Here is a 15,525-nt window from a genome sequence, read left to right on the forward strand (position 1 = left end):
TTGCAGCGGCCCTCCCGGCTCTGGGCCGCGGTCCGGTCCACTCCCCGCCCCCGACCCCAGCGCGCCCCGCCCCGGCGCGGCCCCGCCCCCGGCTGCCGCTGAGCCGTTCTGGCCTCGCGGCAGATGGCCTGGCTCTCCGCCGGACCCGCGGACAACCCGCCCACCCACCAGGCGGTGCTCGGCTCCTGCGCTCCGGTCCCAGGCCCGGGGGAGCGTGGCGGCAGTCGCCTACGCCCCCAGGGGCTGGATGGATAGCTCTCTCCAGGATGGCCCGGTTTCCGGACTCTTCAAGGCCCTGGCTCTGGACCCAAGGGGATCGGCTGCTCCTCTGCAGATAGGGAGGCGTTAATGTAGGGGTTGCTTTGCTTCCCAGAGAAAGGGTTCTGACCAAGTATCTCTGGAGGGTAGAGACCTCATCGACCTGGCCTTTTAGGGTCTGCTGAGAAGCATAGCTGCTGTCATTGAGTCTACCCGACAACTGCTTAAGGACAGAACAAGATCGAGTTCTGATTCCTTCTTGTAACCTCAGTACCTAAGTGTGAAGTAGTGATTTAATAAATGGACTGAATGCAGAATGAGCTTAAGTATGAAGATGCCTGCCTGACTGGGACATGAAGTCTCAAGCCAGGGCTAAGTATAATCGTTTCTAACAGATCTCCTCATGCCTAAGCTTTAGGTAACTTGTTTAATAAATACTGAATGCCTACTATGTGCAAGGCATACTGCATGAAAGAGCAAAACAAGGCAGATAAGGCTGTTCTCAGGCTCTTCACTTATTTGGAAGGAGGCACAGTGTTCAGTCGCTCAGTAGTGTCTAACTTTTTGCAACCCCATGGACTGTAGCAGCATACAGGCTTGTAAATAAATAACTTCAGAGTGACAAATGCTATGAAAAAGAGTAAAACAGAGTGATGTGATAGTAACAGGGGAAACAGTAATATGGGCAGTCAGACAAAGCCTCTTCCATTTGCCTGAAGACGTAGAACTAGTGAGGAAGCAGCTATAAGAAGGTCTGGTCCGGAGGAAGAGCATTCTAGGCAGAGGGACAGACAAGCATAAGGGCTAAGGCAAGAATAAACTTGCCAAATTTGAAGAACAAAAAGAAGGTCATTGTGACTACAATGATGGTGGCAGATGAGTGTCAATTAGGTAGGCTGGGACCAGACCACATAGGTCCTTTTAGGCCACAGTAACAAGTGTGGGCTCCTCCCACTCCATTTTGTATACTGTTGCCAAATACACATTTCAAGATTAAGGACCTTTCAGATACCTCTTCAGCTTAGAAACCTCTCCACATTTTGCAGTACTTTCCAAATATCCTTAGCATGATATTCAAAGCTCTCTATAATCTAACCTCTACAGCCTTTTTTTCATTGTATCCTAATAAAGTTTTGACTTAAATCTGTTCAACCTACTTGTCAGCCCCTGCTCACACAATGAATATATTTTCATTTCACATCTTCCCTTTAAATTTTTATCAAAGTAATATGCATGCATAGACAAATACTAAGAAAACGTTTAACAGCAGTCGTTTCATTTCCCTCCCCACCCCCACCCTAGTGTACATTTTTTAAGCTCATATTACTTCTTGATTTATACATTCTGTGAGTCTTTCAGAAGTTTTATTTATGGCTGTGCTGCATCTTCATTGCTGTGCACAGGCTTTCTCTAGTTGAGGCACATGGGCTCAGTAATTGTGACACATGGGCTTAGTTGCTCCAAGGCATGTGGGATCTTCCTGGGCCAGGGACTGAATCCATGTCCCCTGCATTGACAGGTGGATTCTTAACCCCTGGACCACCAGGGAAGCCCTGATTTATGCATTCTAGACATTGTTTATTGATTTCCAATTTTGATGGATGGATTTACCTTTTCTCCACCTCCCCTAACCTCTTAGGATTTTGGTTAAGAAAATATAGTACTTAGCATTGACATTTTGACTATAAATGTTTCCAACTTTTCTTTCTGGCATTAATCATTGCCTTGCTCTTGCATTTGCTTTTTTATATAGTGTACTTATCATTAAGTCTTTCCACATAATCTAATAGCTTCTCAATTCGTATTTTACTAATTCAGTTAAATGTACTAGATAACCCATTGGCTTTCTTTTCTGGACCCTTCCATTCCATTGCTCTGGTCCGCACTGCTGGCTGTCTCAGTCTGTGAACAGCTCTCAGCCTTGGACTTCTTTGCATCATTCTCTGAACCCTCTTTACCTCTCCTCTGTGTTGGATCCGTTTGCTCAGTAATTTGCTCCTCAATAGTATTAAAACACATCCTTTGGTAGTTTCCCTTGAAAGCATGAGAAATAAAATTTGGGGTGAACTATTATGGAAAAGAATCTGAAAAAGTATATATATTAATATGTATAAAACTGAATGACTTTGCTGTACACCTGAAACTAACACAACATTGTAAACCATCTATATTTCAATAAAAAGTTTTGAAAAAAAGATTTTTAATTGGGGAGAAACTTGAAAAGATGAGAGTATGATTCTGCATTTCAAGTATTAATAATTTTCCTTCAGAATTCTGAGTCACTCCATTGTCTTCTAGCTTCCAGTGTTGCTATAAGTGATCACTTTGATCTCTTTTCTTAAGCATTTGTACAGGACTTGTTTTTAACTCTCTTTGCAAGTCTTTAGGAAGTACTCTTTATCCCTGGGGATTCTCAAATGTCTTGGTGATATGCCTTGGTGCTATTCACTGTGCTAGGCATTGGGTGAGCATTTCCCATCTAGAAGTTCAACAATACTTTCTTAAATTATTTAGTAACATTACTACCATTTTTTTCCTGTTGTTTCTGCAACTCCTGTTAGATGCTGGACCTTCTGGATTGATCCTTTTTTATCATCCATTTTTAAATGATTTCACCTTTTTGCAAGATTTCTTATTTCTAACCTTTCCCCTATCTAATCATACAGGTAAAATAGTCACAATTAAAAACTCAGTAAGTATATAAGGATGGAAGTAGTATAATATCCCTCCTATTTGGCTTTGTACTCCTCCAGTTTTCCAGTAGGAAAAAATTCATTTACCTATTTTTTTAATTTCTAAGAATTCTTTTATTCTCCAACTTTTCCTTTTCATAGCATTTATTCAAAGACACAATATCTTCTCTGAGCTTTGAGAATTATAGCATTTTCCTCCCTAAAGTTTTCAGAAACCTACTTTGTGAATTCCTTGGTTTCAATTTTCTGTTTGTTTTGATCTCTTTCATGTTGCAAAGTTTCTTCCATGTCTGCTGCTGCTAAGTCCCTTCAGTTGTGTCCGGTGGCCCTTAATGGTCTATTCACATTTAAGAGTGAAATACTAAAAGGCTAATTGTAAATTCTGTCCATGTATAGGGCTTATTAAATGGAAAGGTGAAAGTTGAGCTAGCAGAGCAGAATGAGATGGGCTCTACCTGCTGAGGTGGTTGTTAACAAGAAGTAAATCAGTGTGCCCTTCTGAACCCAGAAGAGGCTCAGGAGAAGGGGGTACAGATTGGGGCTGAGAACTGGGGTTGGGGGAGAAGGGAACCAGAGATGTGTATGAAAAAAAGCCCCCCAGGTCCTTTATCTGATCCAACCAAGTGATCACTGTAGGGTTATGAGTGGGGGAAAGATGGATTTCTCTTTTTTTTTTGAAACAAAAATGTAAGTATTTGTAGGCCTTTTGTCTGCAATTGTTTTGGCCTAGGGGCTATGTCAGTTGTGCTGACATTCAGAGCCCTGCCACTCATATACTTTCACTTTATTCCTCATTTTCAATCTAGCCCCTCACTCTCATCCCCACCATATGCTGTGCTATGCTAAGTCACTTCAGTCGTGTCTGACTCTGTGCGACCCCATAGACGGCAGCCCACCAGGCTCCCCCGTCCCTGAGATTCTCCAGGCAAGAACACTGGAGTGGGTTGCCATTTCCTTCTCCAATGCATGAAAGTGAAAAGTGCAAGTGAAGTTGCTCAGTCGTATCCGACTCTTAGCGACCCCATGGACTGCAGCCTACCAGGCTCCTCCGTCCATGGGATTCTCCAGGCAAGAGTACTGGAGTGGGATGCCATTGCCCTCTCCTCATCCCCACCATGTCTCCTACTAAATCCAGTGGTTCTAAAGGTTTATACTTTCCCTAAGGTTCTGAGATTTCACAGTGCTATTTTTGTTCATTGTGCTGGGCACTCACTGACTCTTGTCTAGAAATTCACAAACTTTGGGTTTAGGAAACATTTATAAGTAGTTCTTTGAAAATTGCCTCCCCACCATTTCTCCAGAGACTAAAGCTCCTATTTCTCGCAGAGAAAATAGGAGTAATCACTTGGTTCGATCAGATAAAGGACCTGGGGGGCTTTTTCTCATACACATCTCTGATTCCCTTCTCCCCCAACCCCAGTTCTCAGCCCCAATCTGTACCCCCTCTCCTGAGCCTCTTCTGGGTTCAGAAGGGCACACTGATTTGCTTCTTGTTAACAACCACCCCAGCAGGTACAGCCCATCTCATTCTGCTCTGCTAGCTCAACTTTCACCTTTCCATTTACTTTTTTTCCAAAATGTTGATGTCTCTCATTCATTGCTGTCACCTTGTTTTCCTTGTCATCGAGTCACGTGCCTTTTTCGAAAAATTCCTCTGTTGACATTTGAAAGGGGTTTTGGAGGGAGTAAAAAGCCCATGTGTTCAATCTGTCATACTGAAGTGGAAAGCCTTTGCTTTGCTTATAATGTTCCCTTCTACTTTTTTTTTAAGGCCACTCAGGTGTCACAATCCTGTAAGCCTTCTCCCTAAGCACCCAAAGTAGAAGGAATATCTTCCTTCTAAAAAGTTCTACAGGCCACTTCTGATCTCTGCCACCCACTAGGTATAAATTAAAGGTACTCTACAGTTATTTGTACTTAACTGCCCCTATGAGATCCATCTATAACCTTCACATGCTTTCTATTCACTAGGTCCTATATTTGACAAAGAACTGAAGTTGCTCAGTCATGTCCGACTGTTTGAGACCCCATGGACTGTAGCCCACCAGGCTCCTCTGTCCATGGGATTCTCCAGGCAAGAACACTGGAGTGGGTTGCCATTTCCTTCTCCAGGGGATCTTCCCGACCCAGGGATCGAACCCAGAAACTGAGATTTACTGAATAAGAAAAGTAAATTAAGCCAAATCTCAGCCACCCTGTTTCTCCCTCTTCAGAAACACTGAGTAATGCCCCTTCACACTCCTGAACACAGTTCAGTATCCCCTTCCTCAGCTTACTCCTTTCTACCCAATTGAAATGAAGAAAGGCAACTATTTTATTTGATGTCCAAGAGGGCCACTTGTTACCAGAGACATCTGCCAGAGTTAAGTGTTACCGAGTGAGGATTATAGGAAAGCAACAAAAAACTCAACAAGACAAGACAGAAGGGCATGTCTCATGGTCTAAGTTAAAGCAGACAATATTGGAACCTGACAAACTCCAGTTCTAGAGTCTAATAACAAATCCTTGCTCTATTAATTACTACTTATGGGACCTCTATGAACTTTAGACTCCTCATCGGAAAATGGGGATAAGACCTACTTTATAGGGCTGAGGTTGCCATTTCCTTCTCCAATGCATCAAAGTGAAAAGTGAAAGGGAAGTCACTCAGTCGTGTCCGACTCTTAGCGACCCCATGGACTGCAGCCTACCAGGCTCCTCCATCCATGGGACTCTCCAGGCAAATACTGGAGTGGGGTGCCATTGCCTTCTCCCGAAGATTAACTAAAATAACATGTATTACGGGACAGCCCATTTCAGATTCTTCCTCTGTTCTTAAGAATATCCATTGCTGGCCTGAGGTTGTATTTGCATCTGGGGGGGAATTTCCCTTCACTGAGACACTGAAAATGGTGAAGGAAAAAGGATTCTGGACGAGGATCAAGTCCTTAACTTTACCCCCCAAGAGTCATGAGACCTTGAACAAATTCCCTTATTTTGAAGATGAAGAGTAGCCCTGTTACCTGACAGCGGTACTGGATCAACTGGACAAAGCATGTGATGGACTGGCAGGTGGTTAATGGACTTTACATATGCTTGGTATCATCACCCTCTGAAGAAAAGTGTTTGGACTAGGACTCTCTATGGAACCTGGTTTGGGCACACCACTCCAGGACCACAAATTGGTTCACAAAGGCTGGAAAAGAATCTAGCCCTTCCACTATCATGACAATGGCAATGGTCAACTAGCAAGGCACCACAGTACCATCTAGTGGCCACAATACCCCTCTTCTCCCTCTCCACCAGGTGGTTAAGGAAAGGCTACTACTGCATCAGAGGTTCAGAACTCTTTGGTCACCTACATCAATGGCTGATCAGTCAGAGTTGGAGAGAAAGCAAATAAACCCCTCTCTTTGTTTTTTTTAATATTAACAAATACAAGCAGCAGAGAGGGCCAATTGCTCTCTGCTATTCCCTGAGGGGAACCAGAGGACAAAGCTGTTCCTCTGGTCTTCCTCTAACCGCAGGGCCTGCTTAGCTCCTCCTTAGGCAGAGCTGTTATCCAGCCCAACTTCCCTCACCCCCACTCCCCAGTCAGGATGGGAGGCACATGGTTGCTGATGGTGGGAAGAATACTGTAGTTCCAGCCTCTGCTCCAGTCTCAGTTCAGACGGTGGTCACTCATCCTTTTGAACTAATCTCTCACTTGTCCTGGCCCAGAAACCTTGAGGTTAATCAACAACACCCACAGAAGCAGGCAGTGTGACTTCAGTCATCTTCAGATGACTCCTCTTCTGCCTCTTTTAGCCACTGGATGAACCTCTGCAGCTGTAAGGAAGAAGAGTGGAGAGCTACTGAGGGGGACTCACATAACCCTCCTGTTCTCCTTAGTGCATAAACAACCAGAGGCCCAGGGACCAACCACCTGGAGTCTGGGGCCAGGAGCCAGGGAACCAGACAACGACTGCAGTGAGAGGAAGGCAGCCTGACTCACCTGCTGGTTCTTGCGCAACTGCTGGCCTTTGTCAGTTACCTCCCTTTGGCTGAACCAGCTCAGAATTGTTTCCTCAGCCAGGATCTCCAGTTGGTAAAAAGCCATCAGTACCTACAGAAGGCCAGCAGAGGAGGTCTCAGGGGCCTTGCAGGGTTCAAGATACAATGGATAACAGAGGAAGAGGCAGCAAGATCTAGTGGCTTCCTACCAGGCCCTCAGCTGCCTCCTATACACTGTGGAGTCTCCTCCAAAACAGACAAGAGTGAGCTGTTCACTTTGACACTGGACAGGTCTGACTTCTGTAACTGTAGCGCTCCACACATTCCCAGGACAACCTCCAAATGGCTGCCTTACTAGCTTGGCTCCAAGCTGTACTATCCCAGCAATGAGCACAACACTACAGGTGGATGACGCTATTAACCAAACTCGATATGGATTCATGTCAGTCTATACTGTGTCTCCATGGAGGTCACCAAAGCCTGTTTCAAAGTAAATGCAGGACTATGTGGCTTGGGGTGGTATTCACCTTGGCCATGGAAGTGCTAAGAGCTTCATGCTCCAAAAAGAAGTCCTCAATGGCTGCCAAAGATTCCAAATGATCAGCGGCGCGCTTTATGTAGTTCCTAAAGACAGGGCTCCAGGCCTTGAGCAACTGTGGGAAAGAGAAGCTGCAATATATTCCTGAGCATGCACCTAGACCTGGACAGTAAAGAAAATCAATCATGATAACATGGGTCTTTCACGACAAGAGGTGGTTGCCTGGCGGTCTAGTGGTAGGATTTGGTACTTTTGCTGCTATGACCTGGGCTCAATCCCTGATCAGGGAACTGAGATCCCGCAAGTCACAAAATTAAAAATTAAAAAAGACAAGAGATTATACAGGCTCTGTGGAACTATGTCAGAGGCACCTGGGAGCTGCTGGCAGGACTGGAGAAAAAGAAATTTCCTAGGGAAGGTGAAGGGGGTCAGATGCTGCAGGCTGCCTCAAAATATCTGTTCCCAGTCTAAATGTTCACCTTATTCTGGGTCAGATCATTTTCAGTCAGAGTATGACAATCCAGTCCATTCTGGGTATGCCTTTGGGGTCTAGTACCACCTGAATACTGGAATCTCAAAGGCCACTCATTACTGAAACTAACTTGACTCCCCTGGACAACCAAACCTGCTCTAGAACCCAATCTGTGTCCAGAGGCAAGGAGAAAGGAACCACAAGTAACATATACCCCGTAAGACCTTCTACTCCTGATTTCCTTTAAAGCCAAGCCCCCAAAATGTATACCTGTCTCCACTCAACCCCTTGTACCCAGCCTCAATCTTTGCTTACGGGAATCAACAGGGCGCAATAGCGGTTTGGGTCTAGCGGGGAATCCATTTGTTGCAGTGGGAACTCCAGGACCACATGGCTCAGTACTTGCATCACTTCCTTCAGGCTTATGTTGTAGGCATACCTGTGGGGACACTGGGGTGACACCAGGGCCTTCACTGGCCCTTTCAGCATACTGTAGAACTATGACTTTGGCAGGACATTGGGAAGAGGAAGTCAGATGCAACATGGAAAGGGAGGATTTTGGAAGGAAGAAGTCTATGCTGAGGCTAGAACAATGTTCTCCCTGTTTCAAATGCTACCAGCCTTGTCCAGTCGCGATGTCAAGGAAACATGTTCCTATTTGGGGAAGAATTAGGAGAGAACCTCCACCACCTAGGATTACCCTGAGAAGATGAGAATAGGGAGAGGCTGCTCTTACTTGAGAGAATTTATCTCCAGGACTAGATTGTCACAAGAAATGTTCTCCTCCTTGCCCCGCTGCAGTGTTCCCAGGACTTCATTCTGAAACACTAAAATCAAAGCAAGAATAAGTTCATGGGCCAATATTGCTCCAGGATGCTTTAAGTCATCCAGTCCTCACTTTATGCCCAACCAAACTGGATGGTCTCCTCTTTTGTCCCAGACACTGCTCCCTTGGCCATGTACCTTTGATGTCATCCATCTGTGGAGAGCCTGCCCGACTGTCTAGCTCTTCAGAATCCATACTTCGCTCACTTTCAGTTTCACTCTCTTCTTCCATGTTGATTTTGAGTCCTGAGAATCCAGAAGGGGTAAGAAAAAAGAAAACGGAAGAGCCATTGACAGAGAGCAATATATCTGCTCTGTCTGCATGAACAAATTAATGAACAAGCAGTCTAATTCTGATCCCCTGGAGAAGAAAATGGCAACTCACTCCAGTATTTTTGCCTGCAGAATCCTATGGCTAGAGAAGCCTGGCAGGCTACAGTCCATTGGGCCATAACAGTCAGACACAACTTAGGGACTAAACCACTGCCAGTCTGATTCTGAAGTGTTCAAACTCCCTCAAAATAATCTGATTTAGATGGTGGGTGGCAGGAATGAGGCCTAGCTCACCCCATAGATTCTGCCGTAGTTCCTCCTCTTCCTCCATGTTCATGTCTGCAGCTTTCCAGAGGTAGCCCTGGCCTGCAACTCCAACTTCTGCTGGATTGTAACCTGGAAAAGACACTGATCTTTAGCAAGGGCCCAGGAGAAGCACCAACCCCTTAGGAGGAAACACTGGTATTTCTATGGGGCAGAGAGACACACAGATGCCCCACACCTGCTGAGTCTCACACCTTTCAGCTTCATTTTCTCTTTTTCTTGGTCAGCCCCAGAATCATCACTGAACTGACCATCATCCTCATCATCCTCTGCATCTGGAGGGTGCAAAGAGATCACCGAGCCCTCAGGTAGCGTGATATCTGGGCCCACTACCACCTGGAGGAGAAAAAAGGAGTGGGTGGCACAGATCCATTAATGCGTGGGACAAGTACTGCAAAGGAAAGTGACTTTACTAAGTCAAGTAGAAAGCAAATGAAACCACTGGATTGGGAATCTCAATTCAGGCTGGATTTGGTGGACATAAGGCACTTTCTGGCTCAGCATAACCACCACTCAGCTCATGGCCTATGTGCCATGTGGAGCAGGTCTTACCTGGGAAGTGAGGACACAGTGAGGCTTCAGTGTAACATTTTCCTTGACCTCAGCATTGTCACAGAGCAGAGACTGATGAATGTGTGCTCCAGCAGCCACTCGAACACCCTGCCACAGGAAGGCCTGGTCCAGCACCACATTATCACCTGGCTCAGGACAGGAAACACTCCTGGTCACCCATGGCTCCAATTCCAGACCAGACCACTTCTCAGACCATTTGTGGAGAATGGGGCTGACTGACACCAACAGAGATCCCATCCAGCTCTACTACTCCATCCCCAAATCACCATAAATTCCCTCTCCCTCTCTAAGCTCAGGCCAGAGACCAGAACATTGCTCAGCCTGACTACCCTCCACCAGGTTTACAAAAATTTGACTATATACTGGACTTAAGAACCTGAGAACCTTTAAGATTTCTGGAGATCCCTTGAACTCAAGAAACTTATTAGAATCACACTCATGTCTAAAAGTAGAACCAAATTATTCTACCTCTTTTGTTTTGGTACATTTTAAAGTCAGAATCTTATTGTTCTCTTAATGGGGCAGTTCCATTAGAAGCATCACTTTGTTATAACCAAAGTGAGTTATTAAAGAGTATAAAGAACACTAGACTTATAATCAGAATCAAGTACCTGCATTGCCTCTTATGAGCCATGACCTTGGGGGGACAACCACTTTTAGCCTTTTTGATTATCTATAAAACTTATCTATAAATAATACCTCACAAGGTTTTTATGAGGATTAAATGAAATAAAGTACACAGAAGCCCTTTGTAAACTGCAATGTACTAAACAGGTGTTATTGCATGTTAATTATCCAGTTGGTCCTGATTGTGAATACAGGGTACCCTGGAATGTGAAGAGTCACCCAATAATAGGCTCACAGACCACAAATTAAAAGTATCACTGTTTTTACATCCCTGTTCTTTCCTTTATTAAGGCAGCCACTCTAGTTCCTTATTCTCAGGGACTATCCCTCTGTATCCTTTTCTGGACTCATGGGGTTCCCCCAAGTTCCTGCTTCTAGGATGGCCAGCTTGACCTCCCTACCTATACTCACCAATGTGACAGCCAGGGCCAATGACACTGTTAGTGATGGAGCAATTGCTGCCAATGACAGTGCCAGAACCTAAGAGCACATTTTCCTCCAGGATGCTGCCATGGCCCAGGCTGACCTCAGGCCCTCGGTAGATGTTATGTCGGGAGTGAGTGCAGCTCTGAGTTGTGCTGTCAGTGAAGTTAGCCTCTGGGGTGAGAGGGTAGACCCATCGGCGGATAACATCCGCGCAGACAGCAGCATACATGTGTAGGTTGGAGACCCGGGCACCATATTCCTTAGTTGTCACATGCATGTGGATCTGGTTTCCTAAGATCTAAATGAGGAGAAAAAAAGAGAGGTCACCCAAGCAAGCAAGAGAGAAAGAACATCCCCCAGTATAACTCTCTTCTAACTTCCTTAAATTCCCTACTGCTTCTCAATGTCACAGCCAAGTGGCCTGAGACTTTTCTCTGTACTGCTTCCCTCTCACCTCCAGCTATTTTCCTTCCTCCTACAGCCCAATAAAATATGAGATGGGATCAAAAGTCCCCCCACCTACCCAAGGGAAAACAAATTTTCACATTACGTGTAATGGTGGATAGTCATGTTTTTAGCAATCAATTTGTTGATTTTGAGATTTTTTAACATGTCACTGGTGGTCAGATGGTATTGGGGATCTGCCAAAAACGAAAAATGAATCTTCTGCTTCTGTGTGTCAGCAGGGTCTATTGTCCCTGAAGTTGGTTAAAATAAAAAAGCAAATGAAGAAAGAGAGGAAAAAAGGGGGGTGGGGGTGGGAAACCAAAAGTTATCAGCATGACTAATATTACAGCCCTCTTCTAAAGAGGCACTGGGAGCCTTTTATTACCTCCTCATTTACTAACAGGCCTCGCACAAAGTCATCTCGTGTTTGGTAGTCGAAGTTGTCTGTAAATAGTTGAGCCACCTGTGTGGAGAAGTCAGAGGGGGATAAGGTTAAGTACTATTCTCTGGAAGCAAACATAGCCTCCTAGAGACATATCAGACACTGTGACAGCAGGACATGGGCCAGAATCCCAAAAAAGTCAGCCAATGAGCTACTGGGGTCAAGATGACAACACCTCTTTGCTATAGAACAGATGGGAGAGAGGGGGAGAAGAAATATAGCTTGTCACTTAAGGGGGTGGTAATATATCTTCAGAGTTTTACTTAGTGGATATGCAGCCTTTGACCTGAGGAGCTCACCTGAGGAGAGCAGATGCTGATATGACAATCAAGTAAGTCATAGCGAATCTCCACTCCATCTCCACTGCCCTGGAACAAGCTCTGTGGGGAGAAGTTACAAGGACTTTAACTCATCTCTCCTGCTGAAGCCTGTCACCTTCCCACTTCAAGGACCCCAGATAACCACATACCAGAGGGAAAGAAAAACGTCGGAGGCCTTGGGTCTTCTGGAAATGGAGCACCTGATTTGTGGCACTATCCACGGCCACTACCACGTTGTCCTCATGACAACGAGTTGGGTGGCTGGGGGATGACTCCTTGAAGATCATCGTCATCACAGATACATTTTTTTCTAGCTTCCGCCTTAACCTATAAAGGACAGGAAGGAGAGAGCTGTAAAAAAGCAGTCCTAGGGCTCTGTTGGTCCCAAACCCCACCTCTACTGTTTTTCCCATCCTGACCTGTGTTCTTCCAGGGCTCTGGTAATATTGATGTTTGAGATGACATCCCCATACACCAGAAGGAAGTCAGAGCGCACCAAGGCTTTAGCATCAACATCACGGAGAACATCCCCCAGTGATCTATACAGCTCTGATGTAATTATTCGAACCACATTGAGGGATGTTGGGCGGCACCACTTGGATTTCCTAAGGGAAGGGAGGGGTGAGGAGAATGAGTAAACCAAACATAAAGATCATGCAGGGCTTCTCTATTCCCCCACCATTCAACATTCACACTCCTTTGCTGTGATTTTCTTAGAGTTTCTGCCAGCGTCCTCAACTTCAAAGAGATTAATAAACTATAATTAATGGTTTCAGTATAGTGTCTTATGTATATAATCTTGTTTTATGTATATAAATCTTGTTTTCAGTATATAATCTTGTTTTATGGGCTAGAGAAGCATGGCTATTTCCTCTCCATTGCCTGACCGATCCCCAAACATGGATTGGAACTAAAAATCCCACTGAGACTTAGGTTATTTGAAGTATTCTAGGGACAAACTTTTCTCTTAAAGCTCGTATCAAATTTAGAAGCTGTCTGATGGAGATCATGCTAATCCTAGCCTATATTTCCTAAGCTTCCTTAAATCCTGAGAGTCACTCTTTTTCAAAAAGATTTCACTCAACATTTGTTAAGTGTTTACTATGTGCTTGGTACTATGCTAGGTACCAGGAATACAAAGATGAGGAAGAGCTCAACATTTAGAAGCTCAGTGGAAAAACAAAGATGTTACTCTTGTAACTGGCATATTGGAGCCACCAAATAAAAAGCAAAACTCACTGGGACTAAACTTTATGAGATTCAGAAAAAATTCAAAAAAAAAAAAAAAAAAAAAAAGAAAAAATTCAAATGCTGTTCTTTAATCTTTATCACAGCTACAGCTGCTCACCTCCTAAGTGAAGAGAATGCCCTTAGACCTTACAATGGGATACAAATAGACATATTTTTCTTCCTCATAATTTCCCCTTAGTTACATTCATCCTAAGGAAACCAGGGGAAAAATGGTGAAACATGGAAAGAATAGTTGCAGAGCTTACAGTAAATGTTCCTTGATTTGAGCAGCCTTCCAGCAACAAAAGACAAAGGTTTCCTGTACACCTGTGGCAGTCAGAAATTCCAAAGTGTAGTCAATTAGTGCCACATTGGCCAGGGGCAAGAGGACCTGGAGGGTGAGAGACAAAAAAACGTCTGAAGACTTGTTATCTGTGAGGATCCTCTGAGAACCATTCTTTCTCCTACTTCAACCACAATTTCACTCCTCTGTCAGTATTTTCAAACACTAGTTTTATCTTTCCTATTTAAAAGTAATCAGGCTATCTTTGATGTTTATAGCATGCTCTAAACATGAGTCTGCTGTGCTTAGTTGCTCAGTCATGTCCAATGTCTAACTCTTTGCAACCCCATGGACTGCAGCCCAACAGGCTCCTCTGGCCAAGGAGATTCTCCGGGCAAGAAAATTGGGAGTGGGTTGCCATGCCCTCCTCCAGGGGATCTTTACAACCCAGGGATCGAATGCAGGTCTCCCGCATTGCAGGCAGATTCTTTACCATCTGAACCACCAGGGAAGCCCAAGAATACTGGAGTGAGTAGCATATCCCTTATCCAGGGTAATTTTCCCACCCAGGAATCAAACCGAGGTCTCCTGCATTGCAAGCAGATTCTTTACCAGCTGAGCTACTTGGGAAGCCCAAACATGAGTCTAATGTGTTGCAATTTGGATACGGTAAGCATAGAATCTACTTGCTTAGCATCAGACAAAGCTGATACAGAACAGACAACCCTGATTTCTAACACTAGAAATCAGTCATAACTCCAGAAACTTAAAACACCACTAAGGCCTTTTTCCCTGTAAGATTTCCTTCCTTGATCTCTTTCTAAGAGCCAAGGGCTAGCCATCCCAAACAGTTGCCCCAAATAAACAGCCAATTAGACTATTTGGAGGTGGGGTGGGGAGTCAAAGACAGTTTTCCGTAAACAGAATGTAAGTCCTTTTCTTTGAAATGGGGACTGCTGAGGAACCCAGCAATCATTAGGAGTAGCTCAGTCCAATTCCCCAGTGTCTAGACAATACAGGGGATGCTGGCCACCAGCCCCTGAACCTGTTCTGTTCTCCTTTTGACAGATGGCACTGACTGTCATCAAAACCTGCAAAGAAAAAAGCACACTGTACAAGATCCAAAACAGCTGTTACTATGGGATCAGACTAGTCTGCTCCTTTTTTAGGTCCAGGACCTCCCTTTTGAAGGCAAAAGGAGGTTACATTTTCTTTCACCCAAGAATCACTTTTTCCTATGCACAAAAGCCGCGCAGCCTCCTCTTGAGGCACCGAATCCTCCTGTGAAGGCTTCTCACAAACACTGGTCCAAGGTTAGTCCTGCGGGCCTCCCAAACCTGGAGGTGAACAGCACTACGCGTGCCCAAATCTGCCAGCCACTCACTTGGTCAGGCAGTCATCAGGGCTTTTGACCGTCTCTCCGCCTTCCTCCTAACCAGATAAACCCGATTTCTGGGAAAGAGAGTGGGCACAAGTCCTTCCAGAGGCCGCCTCACCACACAGTATAACTTGCTCTAGCCCTGCCACCTACAAGACCCTCCGGCAGCTCTCGAGCACGTCGCTCACCCGAGGCTGGTCCTTGGAGATGGGGAAGAAGCGGCGGTTGAAGCTGTCGGCCACCAGAACTGCTTGTAGGGGCGGCGGCGGTTCCTCCTCCGCCCCTCTGGCTGCCCCACCACCGCCACCACCGCCGCCGCCGCCGCCGCCGCCACCACCGCCGCCACCGCCTCCCGGTCCGCCGCCGCTGCGCTTGTTGACCCGACTAGCCAACGCACCAGGAGACGCCACCACAGTGGCCGCCATCTTCTCCCACGGCCACCAC

General features: G+C 45.4%; 1 protein-coding gene across 1 annotated transcript; it reads right to left on the minus strand.

The window, feature by feature from the left end:
• Positions 1-6,338: 6,338 nt before the first annotated feature.
• On the minus strand, positions 6,339-15,525 carry EIF2B5 (eukaryotic translation initiation factor 2B subunit epsilon). Its single transcript, XM_006056690.4, has 16 exons — positions 15,270-15,525; positions 13,687-13,811; positions 12,610-12,795; positions 12,340-12,517; positions 12,170-12,250; positions 11,814-11,891; positions 10,967-11,279; positions 9,908-10,053; positions 9,550-9,691; positions 9,326-9,427; positions 8,897-9,004; positions 8,670-8,760; positions 8,249-8,372; positions 7,451-7,576; positions 6,925-7,035; positions 6,339-6,758 (listed from the first exon to the last, which is right to left on the minus strand). The coding sequence occupies exons 1-16, from the start codon at positions 15,504-15,506 to the stop codon at positions 6,699-6,701; spliced, it is 2,208 nt and encodes a 735-aa protein (XP_006056752.3). The 5' UTR covers positions 15,507-15,525; the 3' UTR covers positions 6,339-6,698.

The sequence above is a fragment of the Bubalus bubalis genome, chromosome 1 (genome assembly GCF_019923935.1).
Source record: "Bubalus bubalis isolate 160015118507 breed Murrah chromosome 1, NDDB_SH_1, whole genome shotgun sequence".
Lineage (NCBI taxonomy): Eukaryota > Metazoa > Chordata > Mammalia > Artiodactyla > Bovidae > Bubalus > Bubalus bubalis.